A 14862-nucleotide genomic window follows, 5' to 3' on the forward strand; every position below is an offset into this window, starting at 1 on the left:
AAATAAGCTTTTTATGGAATTTATTGCAAAAAAGAAATTCTGGTATATTTGGTAATGAATTAATAACATCTAGAAATTAATAGCCTCTCTGAATTAAGAGAAATAGTACTTCCCACAGAGCAGTAATCTTTGCTAAGGAGGCAGATGTGCTCTTCTCTTTACCCTAGAAAGGAATTCATTTTGTAACACTGAAAGCTGTTTTGTTTTTTATTATCAGAAGTACAGTAAACACTGTATTCAAGAACTTTTATTTCATAGTATAAAGTTAATTAATACACAGTATAGCTCTTCTGACGTGAGGGAAATAGAACTGGAATGGTCCTAGCCTCTTTTGAGAATCAAGATGTATGAGAAAATTTTATTTAGAAAAATATCAGGAAATTGTACCTCCCCCCAGACTCTGGCATGAAATGTTAGCATTAGTGAAGTCAAGGCAAAACTCCCACTGTCTTCAGTGAGATTTTTGCCTTGGGTTGAAGCTGTTTGAAAAGCCACTGTAAAAGCCCTTTCCAGGACAAAACTTTAAAGGATATCAACTCAAGAACTAGTGCCCCAAGCTTGATTTGGATAGCTGCCTGACAGCTCCCACCCCTTGCAAAACACAGAAAGGCAAGTACAGCGAAGTCACCTGAAGAAAAGATAGCATCAAGTCTTCAATATAGTAAAAAAAAAAAAAAAATACATGAAAGATTTCACAGAATTTATTTTTCTAACATTTATCCAACAAAGTTCTCCACAGCAGTGTACTCCACTGTCCAGCGAGACACTAACCCTTTTTTATCAAATGAGCTAATTTGCATTCTGCAAAATAATTGTATTTTGCAAACAAGACACGACACGTTGCAGCTTCTCAAGCCTTTATAATCCTCTTGATGAGAATGAGGAAAAAAAATGTCAGTGGAAGACTTGGAAGTAATACAGCTTTCTCGGACAGTAGAGAGGAGGTCAAGAACCTTGGCTCTGGAAATACAGCACAAATTCCACGACAAAGTGATAAACAAATCCTGCCTCAACAGCCATACACTTCAACCTTGGAATGTGTGCGGGCTAGAGCCAACAGTGATGACAACGATGGTAGGTGAGCAAGATAACCTCTGAGTTGCTGGCTTAGTGAGTGAATTTAGAGTAGACAGCACTCACTCCTCCAGTGCAAAGTCTTCCTCGTTTCCACCTCTGTGATCCAGCAGAGTTATGGGCTTGCAGCAATCATTAACAAGGACAGATACAGGCACTTGGTAAAGCATCTGGTTCTAAACCCATTAAAGCCAATAAAAAGACTTTGGTTATAACTGGCTTAGACCCCAAGTAGGGAATAGGAGTAGTATACAAACCTAGAACAAGTTTTAAATCCGTAATTGTTAGTTCACATTGGAAAAAAGACACAATGACTAAAATCCCTAGCTACCCGACAGGAAGGTAAACCTCCTAGATCACCATCTTGTGCAGCCATTATCCAGACAAAAGCTGCACTAAGTTTTGACTGAGTCAAGAGTGAAGGATTCCCACCGCTGCACGAACTGGCACAGCTACTGCAGTGGTGTATTAACAAACGGCCCCGATAACCGGCTGCGATGAGATTACCATCCAGTTTGTTTGTTAGTCTCTGTAGCGAGGCAGCTGACAGAGCTTTGGCATTCCAGGTGCCTTGAATTTTCTTCACTCTTCTCCCTCCAGTAACTTCAACTGTCCTGATTGTTTTTATGATACCTGAAGAGACTGACTAGTTTACTGAAACCTTCCTGTTGAAATATTTTTATAATTGATCATAATTGCAATAATTGATCGTAATTGCTCTTTGCGCAGGCATTTCAAAATTCCACAGAGACAAGTCCAAATTGCATCCAAGTACAGGAGAACAGTGATGATATCCAAGCATTGCCCTATTACCTTTCCCCCCCCAATGTATTTAATGACCTAAGAAAGTTACAAAAGCAACTTTAAATTACATTTACATATATAAACTAATTAAATATATTTAGCTAACACTGAGAAAATGAAATCTCAAGCAACATGAAGACAAAAAAAAACGTTAAGAGATGACTGATTCTAGAGTAATTTAAGACTTTTTACCGAGTCTCTGGATGTAGCAGTCGAGTGAACACTTCCCCACTGAAGCATTACTTGTAGTTAGAGACCAGTGAAAGCTTATCTCATTATTCTCATTTTAGAACGGCAAATGAGTGGTTAGTCCAGCATTAACTTCTGCAGTTTTTATTAAGTTCTATATTCTGGGAGAACAATTTTATTACTTATTCCACCTTTTTTGCCCCTTACTTATTTCAGTAAGTGGCAAAATCCCTAGACACTTCAGTGGCATCAGGATTTTTAATACTAGGAGCACAGATTTGTTTGACACTGAAAGACAAAATGGTTAAGAAGTGTGGCTTGTAAGACCGTATTAAAAAAGGATATGCAGATAGCTATGCACATGTATGTTTAATCTTGTTCAAGATGAAGGAAACTCACAGCTTAAAATTCACGTAGCACAAAGTTATCTGTTTGAATGTTGTCAATTCATCTTCTAAGTCACATGTGGTGAACACATATTCACAAAGACTAAAATAAATAACAGCTACTTTATTATCTAAGAATACCTTAAAGTGTGGCATTTCCTGACAATGCTTAGAGAGAATCATCAAGTAAAAGAATGCAAAGGTCATAAGAACTTGTGAAACCCTGATGACTGCTAGTTTCCACTTAGTTTTCTCATGATAGGGCTGTCAGGTTCAGCGTTAGTGAAAATACTTCCTACAACCACATGAGTACCCCAGATGTTATGACGAATAACTTTGCAGCAGCCAAGATCATCAACGGAAAATCCCAAGTGGCGGTAGCGTTCATCTGTTTCAAACAGAGTGTTGTTTGTGTAAGGTCCAAAAAACTAGGCAGAAAAAAAAAAGAGAATTTTTCATGTGAACATTTCCAACAGCATTTAAAATGTCCCCCTTTTAAAACAAAACCTAAGCCCAGAAGTACCAGTTACATCTGTTAGAGGAAATTTTATGCACAGTTTTATTTGTGAAACCTACACAGGAAGCTAAGCAGAGCGCCTCTGGTTATACCGATACCCCGTATTTAAACATTTGCCTTCGCCACTGACAGAGCACTGAAGGCACATCGGTGTGTTTGAAAGTCTGATCAACTACACTTGCAACAAACCTCAAGTGCTTTGGAAAGGTTCTGCTGCTTCTACAGGCGTTAAGGATAGAACCCTTCTGCGAAATAGCAAAAATAAGACATGTACCTTTTCAATGAGCCCCCTATAAAGAAAGATGCTTTGAAGAGCAAATATGTGTGTAAATTTGAAACAAGTATTTCAGTTGCTTTATCTCAGGAGGAAGCTTCTGACCAAAAGTCTACTCCTGATGAACAGGTTATCTATCGGTAAGGATGTTACTGCTGAACTGGAGCCCAAAGACAGAACCTTACTTTCGTCAATCGGTAACTATTCCTTAAATGCATGGAATTTCTGGGAAGCTTTTAAGCACTATACACACCTTCAACTGCCCGTTCACCTTATAAACATCCCCTGTTAAACCTACTTGTCTCTGTTGACATGATAAATCACTGCCTTCCATAGTGTTTTTAAATAAAAACCCACTAAACTGAGCTTTGCCATGATTATGTTCAACTATGATATGGTTTTAACGGTTAGTTCTCAGACAAAAATACATATACACTCATGCTTTGATAGAAGCTTTCTCAATTCTCTCTTGTAAGTTAAGACTCTTTATATTTCACAGATGTCTTGGTAAGAAACTGTCAGGTCCTCCAGAGAACTGGTGCAATCTGACAATGAATGCCAACGCTGTTTAATAGGAACAAGCTATTCATTTTTTCTGCGTAACAAAGATACCATTAACTAGTGCAAAGAGACTTTTTAAAACCCTCCATCTACACAAATAGGTGTCAGGACCACCAAGTCACCTTGGGAGGGCATAACCAGCCCACTGTGCAGCGACCAAGAGCTTTTCGGCATAAAACTTCTAGAGTTATCCAAAATTCAGCTTCATTGCTGAACAACATTCTCCAAACTGCCAACAGCAGTGACAGCTGACACAGTATGGGAACCGGCGTAGGGTTACTATTCTATCTTAATTTATGAATTATCCCATGGTAACAGCTTCTGGGCAATATGAAGAAGTTGGATTTAACCCATACAGAATGCAAATACCACTGCTAGTTAGGACATAGCAGTGTCCATTGCGCATGCCACACAGCACGTAACTTACTGCCAGTCCTGAGGAGGGATCAATGAAGTCAGCCCAATAGCCTTCAGAACAAATTGCATAGCAAATTTCCTTGGCACCATTAATGAACTTAAAGAAAATAAAGGGAAAGAAGGATATCAAATGAGATTTTTGTTACATATATACACACATCAGAACACGTATAAAATATTCTGAAAATGAACAAGCACAGATTTCTTTTGGCCTCTACTAATAAATGAGAAATTCAGCATACTTTCAATAAAAATATTAATATTAAGAGGATTAGAATTAATGGCATACATTAGGGTACTCCAATCGTACAAGATTTACAAGTGTTCCTTGTGCCAGTCAGTAATGGATTAACAGCTTGTACAAGGAATAACGTAATTGCTTTGATTATTCATGCACACTGCAATCATACCTGTTATCCTCTTTAAGAAGTCAAGCATTACTTCAGGTATTTCTGTGTTATTTCCACGAGTTTACAGATCTCACCTAAACTCCACAAATTTGACACTAAATGTAGCATTAGATGTTTATAAACACATGAAAAACAGAGTTTTGCTCTAAGGTCTTATCTCAGCCAACAGGACAGTATTACGTAGTTCTTCCTGCACTACAAACGTTTAACTGCAAATGATTTTAAAGAACATTTTAGTTTTGCATCTTGACAGCAAACAGTTCCATAAGCACTTGACTTTTACACCAATCTACACCAATTCTCTTGTTGTAATGAATTGGTGGTCAGGATGAATCATGATTTCAAACTCTCCCACTATTTGATAGTCAAAGTTGTCAGTCATGTTTCAATTACACTGGAGGACACCAGCTGATGTTCCTGAAAATAGTATTTTCAATTAAGCAATGTGCCAAGAAGTTCCCTGTTCTGTAATGTGTCATCAAAATCCCCCCTTCTCTGAAGAGACAGCTTAAAGAATCTACTTTTTTTTTGTACCAACTTTTCACATCAGCTAATTTGAGAAAACAAGTGGGGGTTTTTTTTGTTGTTGTTTGGTTGGGTTTTTTTTATTTTAAGTCTTTGGTGTTGAGTTGCAGTCTCAGATACAGAAGAAAATTCGACCAGGCAGATTTAAAGCTGTGCTCCTGTATTCTGACATCACGACACAGGGCACAAAATAATTACACGACCTACAGATTACACAGCACATTTTTTCCACAGATAAGTCAGCCACGACAGGAGGAGACCTCAGTTACGTGCTTTTAATCACCTAGACCAGCAGTTTTCAAGCCATGGTACAAGGGCCAGCAGGGGCCCATAGAAAATTTCTCAAGCAACCTGCAAAGGTGAGTGAGAAAAAAAAAGAACAAAACACAAAAGCAGAGACGCGATGGTTCTAAAACCATCCATGCACTCTGAGAAAAACACGTCCAAGTAGAAAAATCTAAATAGCTGAATACACTGAGCTAGAGTAAAGCACAAACAGAATTCACATAGCTTCCTCAAAACATGAAAGAAATTCCCTAATCTCATAAAAAAGAAATATTTCTAACTTCAGAATAAACACTTTATTTACTTTCAGTTATAAAAATTGGATTGTTCTCTATAATTAGTGCCCTTAGCAGCTCAAGGTTTCAAATTTATCGAAATATTATAGTTACTCAGCTTCAGGCCCTTAATGATTGAAAATAAGGGAAGTTTATCCTTTACAGTAATCTCTTCTGTATTTTGAAGTTTGACGGCTCTGATGATTAACTATGTTTCAACTGTAAATTAAGTCACAAATATAAGTAAGCCATCTGAAGACAGCATTTTAGGCATTACATTTCTGATACAGTACATCTTTTGATCCGGTGTTGTAACAAGCCCTCAGCAATCACTTAAGAGTGAGGTTAATAAACTCTTGAGATTCACTACTGTAAACATTTAGATTTGGCTGTATATAACCCTCACTACTTTAGCACAAGCCTCTCACATTAGATTAGTATTTTTAAGGTTACTTCTAACCATCTATGAAGCAAAACAAACAGACCATTTTCTTGTGAATTTACTGTTAGTAACCTTTAGGCTGGGAGGTTACATCCAACATCGTAACACCCCTACGACTATATTAGACTTGACAGGGAGGTGCACAAGGAAGAAAGATGCCAATTAACATATAATTAGACCAGATTACAACGCCAAAGACCAACAGACCATAAATAATTCAAAGAGAAGAACATGCTAACATGAAGGGAATTTTAATTTGTGTGTAATCTTTATGCTGATCCTTCAGACTGCTTCTTCCTTTTTTTGTGGTAACCCGTACACTGCTTTCTACAGGCCACATTTGCAATTTACAGGATTGAAAAGGACATTACCAGGCGACTTTCAAACATAAATATGACCCTCACTATACAGATGAAAATCCCACAGGATGCTTTTTACTAGTTCTAGAAAAATTGTAACAAATAATTGTTACCCAACCCAAAGGCTGGGTTTTGAGGTGTTCAGAACGCCAGCAGTGGTGAACAGTGACACCTGCTGTACTAGTTTTAGAAAAATTGTAACAAATAATACATAGAAAGGTTGGGTTTTGAGGTGTTCAGAACTCCAGCAGTGGTGAACAGTGACACCTGCTGGAGTACACACACACAAAAATCCAAAGAATGTGAAATAAAGTGATTTCCAGAGAGACCTCTAGTGGCAACAGAACAAGACGACAAAGTTCATGAGGATGGTTAAGATGTAATAAATGTAACTGATACCCAGGCTAAAAGCATTAACCATACCCATAATCAGAATGGGAAGAAAACCCAGAGCAACCACTTTTAACAAGTCAGGACGCACTCATCGACAGGCTCTGTACTGGATTCTCAATTACATCACAGAAAAACAAAGAGAGCAGTGAAATCCTACCAAATGCATTGTCCTAAAGCTGAAACAGGGTGAGAAAATAGTTGCTGTCCTTTAACTGCAACAGGACAACAATCAAGTATCTTTATTTATTTACTGTAGCATTTTACAACGTTTTAGCATACTTTTGGTTCTCCCCACTATAAAGAATGTAATGGTTCTATGAGACATTTCACGTAGAGTAGTCAAAAAGCTACAAAGCTGGAAAAAAGTTATCTCCATTTTATCAATCAGAGAACGCAGGATTAGCTCAAAAATGCTCTAAGTAATACAGTATATTACTACCAGAGCTAGAAATGGACCAAAATACAGACATAGTTCACAGAAGATTCATCTACAAACAAAAATAAGCCGATGCTACTGTCAGCTACTTACATTTTCTAACAGCATTTCTCTCTCATCCTCCACTTCTTGACTCCATACAGTCATATCATTTTTAGTCTTCTGGGTGACAGTTAATACCGTTAAATGGTTGGCATTCACTTCTGGAAACATTGACTCAAAGTCTAAAAAAAGGGAAACTGGCATGTTATGGCTTGCTCTTACATTTTACTCATGATTTTTCAGTTTTAGGCAAATTGTTGACCCTACTTTAAAGCCTTCCTTTCATTTAAATCCAAGATACACGTGCGTTTCTCACGTCAGACCCAGCAAACAGCATGCTGGTTTGAAGCGCTCATGTCGCTTTTGTGAAAACTAATGCACCTTGGTAAGGTCCTGTTAAGAACGACTTAGGCAATCGAGTTTGCTCTTTCAAGTCCTCCTGTCTAACTGCAAGATGATAAAAGCCCCACTGCTCTGCACATTCCAGAATGGGCAAACAAGTGCCTCTCTTTGCAGAGCTGCAACACCAAGTACAGGAATACTTTAATATTTTGAACGGAACACCACCACCGTTCTCTGCACACATAAGGCTTGAAGACCCTTATTTTCTGGCTAAGCCACGCTACATGATGCACACTGATTTTCACATTAAATCTTTCAGTAGAAATGCCTCGGATCTACTTCCTAGGACGTGACAGCAGACTCAGTATCAGTAGTGTACTATAGGGATGAGTTGTGACCGTTCTTCCCCTGGGGCAGAAAAGGCCCAAACCCATCATGATTCTCTCTCTGCATCACCTACTGGACTACAAACAGGAATGCACGTGAAGCACCGAAGTCACGAGGAGGCTTCACAGAGCCTTGTTTTCAGTGTGGGAGGAAAAAAAAACCACTTTCCAGAATTAAAAGCCCAAAGGTTCATTCTTTCTCACCCTCTGAAAAGTATGCTCTCTTCAGCATCTAGACCGAGATTTCAGCCAAATTTCAGTCTCTTCTCTCTTTCAGTATATCAGTTTTAAAATTAGAAAGCTTTATTCCAATTTAATTTCAATCATTTCCTCCTTCAGCAAATTAAAGGAGGAAATGATTGACCAATGCTTTCAAGTAGTTTCATAATTTCAATTTGCTATTTTACTACTAAGAAGCAGTGCCAAAAGACTTGAGTTTGTTACAAACTGTTTTTTGGACAGCGAATTAGCTCCAGAATCTACCTGACACTAAAGAAGCAGCCGAAAGTTACTCCCTGCCCCAGCTGATCTTGAATTTAAATGGCACTGAATTTTATATGAGATATAAAGTATTGTCAACAGCGAAGTTTCAGTTTTCATTTTATAGCATGTATTTTTCTTTTGTAAAACATTAACTCTGGATTACCCTTTTCTATTACACATTCTGTGGCATCGGTTACATCAGTGTTTACTTACATGTTTTTACATTTTAAAAAGTTGTAATTTCTTAGCTATCAAAAGAAGTGAAAATATACCTTTTCGTAACAGTTCAGGACAAGCTTGTACTGCACATTCTACCTTTGCATTTTCAAAGTAAGTTTCAGCGTTATTTATTTGCTGTTTCTGTGGAACATCAGCACCCTGAGAAAAATGAAAATCGTAACTTTCCCGTGCATTAATATATAACAGGAATAACTTTGTACACCAGACTATGCCTTTGTGACTAAATGTCCACTGATACACCCAAGCAGTTTCACAGAAAGATCATTTGCAGTGAGACTTAAAATTCGTTTTTCAAATATTAAACGTGGAACAGATACAGGTATAACCTATTGCTTAAACCTATACAGAAATTTTAAGCTTTATGTATTATTGTAACCGTATTATCTCAAAGCCTTAACCAATACAGAGATTTTTGAAAAATATCCTCCTGAAACAATGGCCTCAAGTATTCAATACAACAGCAATTGATAGATTTCAGACATACACACGTTACCTGAGCCAGAATAAAACTTTATTTTAAAGCTACACAACAGTTCTAGAGCTCTGAACTATCAGTATTTTTAGGCTTAGCTGTCGTAGCTTGAAACAGTAGCAGAACAGCTTTCCAATAATAGCATTTTTATTCTTTAGTCTTTTAGTTCTACAGTTTAAGGAAAAAAAAAAACCAAACAAACCCAAACCAACAAACAAGAAAACCGAAAAAAAACCCCAAAACACACCAAACCCAAGATTCTTGTGGGTATGTTACAAATGGAGCACCTGTACATTAGATACATAGCATTTATGCTTAAAATACCTTTAAGAAGGTAGTAACAACTGCTGCCGCCTTTGGGATAGCAACTGTTATGTAATAGGCACAGAATGCCTTAATACAGTTTTCCTAGCTCTAACTGTGCCATAATTTACAAGGAATTTCAGTAAGTTTCTCTAAGGCTGAAATTACAACGTTGAGCAGTACATTAATTCCTACCTAACGCCTGTTTGTATCTGAAAGTTCTCCCTAGGGAAAACTGTTACATTGAAAACACGGCGTGGCTAGCATTTTTGTTCTAGAAATTAACATTCAGGAATAGCAAAAAAAAACCAAACCAACCCCAAACAGCAAAAAAATAAACACAACAATAGACAAACAACAGACATTAACTGCAGTTTCAATACGTATGTTTCCACATGTATCTTGCATTATGATTGCAAAGTCATTGGGACAGATCAGTTGGTATTTCAAGCCTGACAAACCAGCAGTTATGCTGGCAAGCTTCTTTTCTTCCTAACTACAGGATGCTTCTCTTACTGGAACGGTAGTTCATCGTGATTTCTTGTCTACTACTCCCATCCCAGCCAGCTAAACACCACTTACATAGTACATACGCTTAGTCTTTCGATGACAGTGCGCCTGCTACGGCCATTTTCCAAAGATCAGTATCGCTTTCTGATATTGATAGGCTGGTAGGCCCATTTACTCTGCTCAGATGAAACCAATACATCAATCTCAGGTACACAGAGGTCAGAGAAGTTTGCCATTTCTCTGACCGGTTCAAGGACTGGTGCATGAGCTTCAGCGGCACCGAGCTTTTCTCCCGCTTGCTGCGGCAACCTATGGGAAGTTCCTGCATTCAGCTGATCCCATCATTCAAATTTGGGTCCTCTCCTAGGATGAGTAGTTCAGCATTTTTGTGAGCTGAATGCTGTTCGTGGATTCCTGAACACCACTGGTATGAAGCAGAGCTGACTCCTCCTGACTTTCTGAATACCGGTTGCAAAACCTGTCTCTGCTCTTTCCAGTTTCTCCCTTCCGTTTCGGACAGCAACAGCTGCACCAGGCATTTCATTATACAAGTAACCTTGCTCGAAAGCAGACCTGCATTCAGTGCACCTGGTTTGCACTAAATGAACTAAACTAGAATTTTCTGTTGGGCTTTTAACAGAAAGTATGATCCACCCAAGCTGAAAACAGAATCTGGGGAGCTCACCAGAAGCTCATGTTTTCTGAACACTTTGGAATACAATGCTACATTTACAAAAAACGCTATACAGTGTTTTTACAAGGTAGATTTGCTAGTTGACTTCCAAAGTCTGAGCATGTCACAAACTCAGAGAGCCTGGAAAGTTGAGTCAGCAGCTAATAGCAATCAACATTTGTTGAAACGTTGCGATCATGCTAGCAATTATCAAGCTGCTTGTTGTTAATAATGCACCTGACTCGCTGCAAGCTCTGCCATCGCCAAAATGCAGTCTCATTGTGAGACCTGAGGTACGTTGATCTGCTGATCTGCTTCTCCCGTGCGAATTCAATGGTTGTCAGAACTAAGCAGGCAGATCTAAACACTGTCCAAACTATGTGAGTCCAGATCCATTAAATGAAATAGTGAAGAAACTACCAACCCTGTTTGATAAAAGGTGGTGAGACTTGGTAAAGAGCAGGTTTTGAAACTGAAGTTTTCTTTTCCCATATCCATATAATTAAGTCACTACTAAAATGCTATTTCACTAATCACTGCTTAGTCAAAAAAACGACACCCTGAAATAGTTCTTTCTCCCAGAAGAAAAAACTTCAGCTAGGTTCTGTGTAATCGCTCGCTCACCCCAGTTGAAGGTCATCTTTCAAAACCATCTAGAAAATCAACAATATCATTTTTTCAGGAGGAAGAGAGATTAGTTATGTTTCTCTTAGACAAGAAATATCAGTTTCACATAGAAGCAGCCTGTTCTTACCTGAAATTCATTTATGTATTGCGCCATTACAAATTCATGCCTTTCACTTGCTGCAGGCTCTGCTAATATATCAGGCAGACTTTTTGAAACCTGGCTTTTCTTCTGAGAAGCAGTGCCATTTAGGTGACAGTCAAACCCAATATTACCAGGCAACTGGAATCTCTGGTCCTGAGGACCAAATGGACCCATTACTTCATCCGGCCATACAGTTCTTGGACCTGCAAAAGTCAAGGCCTTGCTTTAGTAATCCCATCTAAAAAGAAAGGAAGGAAAAAAAAAGAGGAAGAAAAACCTCTCCCATATCTGTATTTGATCACAATCATATATAATCAAAGTAACCACAACACACAAGTAAAAGGAGGGGCCCTGATATAAAAAGCACACTTCAGAATTCCCAGATTTATATGGGGTGCAAAGTTCTGATAGCACACGAATTCAAAGAAAATGAATTTGCTTTTTCTTACATAAATCAGGAGGTGTAGCAGCAACATGAGGCTCATCTGAGCCAGAGGAACCTGCTGTAGAAAAAGCCTTGGGATTTACAACTCTTTTGACTAAGGAATAAAACCCTGGTAGGTAGGTGACCAATCTTGCTCTGTTACAGAGCACCTGAGAAGACAAAAACAAAATAAGTATTACATACTGCTAGCAAAAACACTAGTTTAAGTACAGCATTGTGGATCACAAGAGAAATCCTCACTCGATAATTAAATTTTAACTCGACAATTTTAATTATGATCAACCGTGTTTCTGTAAAATCAAGTTTTAGAAGCACTTTATTATTACTTTTACTAGTAATAGTATTCTAAGTAAAGGGAAAGCCTCGAAAACACTTATCGAAAGGCCTTCTCACGTGAGGAAGAGACCCCGAGAAGTTTAAATAGCACCACTGAAACCCCACAACCTAAACTAAGCTATGGATGAGGATTGTTTCCACGATTATTGCCATGCATGTCATTGTTTCCATGATTGCCACAATTCAATCACGGGACTGATTAGCAGAAATACCTAGAAATATTGTTAATTAAGTAAACGCTGATATCCAAGACGTTTGCCTCGAAGGCTAGCACAAACGTTAGCCAGCTGAGATTCCTACTTCTTAAAAGGCTGGAGGGAGACACAAGATAGTATCACTCCAGATACGTCTTGTAGCTTTCATCTAGGAGCACACGTACATCTGTGCTTACGCACATTTCTTCGCCAGCAAAGGACACACACCAACTGCTCTGAACTACGCGGGGAGATATGCGATATCAAAACAGGTAGGCATGGTAATTTCAGCTTCTTTCTTTTGCTCTCAAAATCCGTAAACATTTAACATGTGCGAAACTTCAGTTAGTGCAGCCAGTGTTATTTAGATTTGCAAACTCAGTACATTCGCACATTTACAAACAAGTATTACTGCAAACAGATCAGTGTGGTGGTCAAAACGCCAATAAGCCGTAAAACCTTTATGAATTCCGTGGTCTCAGAATACACCAGAAAATCTGCTTCACGCCACGGAGTTGTACTGTCAACATAACTTTCCAATTGCTGAAGATGATTCTATCAGAAACTGATTCAGCCACCCAGTAAACAGAAAATGATGCAATGCTATCTCCCTGAGCGCGCAAACAATCTCAACGACAGGGCTCCAAAGAGCTAGCAGCCCCTCACCATGAGGATTAACTCCCAGGCGCAGTGACAGCCTTTTAAGTAGTAACATGAGCAACTGTTACTGGGTTTCTTTTCGTGGGTTTTGTGTTTTGTTTTTTTTAAACAAGAAATATCCAGGTGACGTGATTAAACTGGAAAGTCTGATCTATTTTTTACACTGTAAAAATAGACCGACAACTTTCATGATGCATTTACAGACGCGTAACAGAAAAATAACCAATCATACACTCAAAACGTAGAGTTAGAAGTGTAATTTTAAAAAAATGAAAGACTACTTAACTCTAGCACAAAACTACTAACACTCTTGACTGCAGTTGCACAAAAGCATGCATTACTGGAAAATATAAATCCCACCTGCCATAGCGTATGTGGCTTTCGTAAAACTTTGTTTTCCAGATGAGGGAAAGAAATTCTTTCGAGAAACTGACATAAAGGGATTTTCCTTAAGTGCTGTATTCCTGAGTCTATAAAAGTTCATGCATGTGTACACTAAATATGTATGCAACAAGGTTACTTCAAAAAAAAAAAAAGTGAGAAAATGGTACTGTTTATATGTTTAAGATAAAAACTCTATCCAAAGTACCAGGACCGCTGTATTCTTGAGACTATGAAAGTTCCTGCATGTGTACACTAAATATGTATCCAACAAGGTTACTTCAAAAAAAAAGTGAGAAAATGTTTACATGTTTAAGATAAAAACTCTATCCAAAGTACCAGGACCTAAGTCAGTAAGCATCAGTTTCTTACGTACCACCTCTGCATAAACATACGATGTCTAATAAGTTCTACCAGCATCACGAAGACTCAAATGCATAAAGGCATGTTTGATTTTCTGACTGAAATCATGTCTTTACAGTTAAGGCCTTAAGCTGCCTAGTTCTAAAACACTGCTAGGGTTTAAGAGGTTCCTGTAACAACAACACAAGTCTGCTGATTCCACTTAAATGTTTTTTTCCTCTATTATGTAAAAGCGTTATTGAAATTCATTTTTGCATAATGATTATATTACAGATAAAACAGATGCAAACAATTACAGCTGACATGTAATTACAAGAAAAAAAGCATTTCTTCTTATAATCAGGATCACTTGACATCGAGAGGTTAGCGTTAATTACAGATATGTTGACTGAGCTCACTTATGCAAATATTTACATACCTAGCATTACACAAGTGAAAAAATACCGCTGAAATCAATAAATTATTCATGTCTCCGTGGCAAAACTAAATCAATAAAGCACGTTTCATTCTTCAGTCTGAAAGTACCCCGGTGAACCCGAGTGTTTCACCTTAACTCGTGACATCAAAAAACCCCCAAACAAAACAGATCCTACTTAATCCTCAATTCAGTTATCCCCACGATACCCACAGAAACGGGCTTCCAAAACTTAAGACGGAAGGATGACGATACCACTGCCTTCTCATAACAGCGTACCTCGGTATAACTCAAGACTTTTATCAACGGCTCCCCCACAAACACGACGATTTAAGGCAGCTCTAAAGGAGAAACGCAATGCAAGCGTCCCGCCTGACAGGGAGAAGCGCTCTCCGCCGGCGGCGCCGGTCTGCCCTCTCACCGGGACCGGGCGCGGCTTTACAGCCACCCCCCTACCCCAAGCCCAAAGGAAAAAGGGGCCGCTACGGCGCCAAGCCCCGG

At 38.5% G+C, this 14862-nt stretch overlaps 1 protein-coding gene across 1 annotated transcript in view; it reads right to left on the bottom strand.

The window, feature by feature from the left end:
• Window positions 1-235: 235 nt before the first annotated feature.
• MMADHC (methylmalonic aciduria (cobalamin deficiency) cblD type, with homocystinuria) overlaps window positions 236-14862 on the bottom strand; it is a 16672-nt gene continuing 2045 nt past the window's right edge. Inside the window, exons 3-8 of the mRNA XM_009319026.1 lie at window positions 12017-12161; window positions 11553-11770; window positions 8873-8978; window positions 7441-7571; window positions 4233-4319; window positions 236-2881 (exon numbers count right to left, since the gene is read on the bottom strand). Of these exons, the coding sequence (XP_009317301.1) occupies window positions 2687-2881; window positions 4233-4319; window positions 7441-7571; window positions 8873-8978; window positions 11553-11770; window positions 12017-12161 (882 nt within the window). The 3' untranslated portion in view covers window positions 236-2686. The remainder of the gene's footprint in view (window positions 2882-4232; window positions 4320-7440; window positions 7572-8872; window positions 8979-11552; window positions 11771-12016; window positions 12162-14862) is intronic.

The sequence above is a fragment of the Pygoscelis adeliae genome, unplaced genomic scaffold (genome assembly GCF_000699105.1).
Source record: "Pygoscelis adeliae isolate BGI_AS28 unplaced genomic scaffold, ASM69910v1 Scaffold222, whole genome shotgun sequence".
Classification (NCBI taxonomy): domain Eukaryota; kingdom Metazoa; phylum Chordata; class Aves; order Sphenisciformes; family Spheniscidae; genus Pygoscelis; species Pygoscelis adeliae.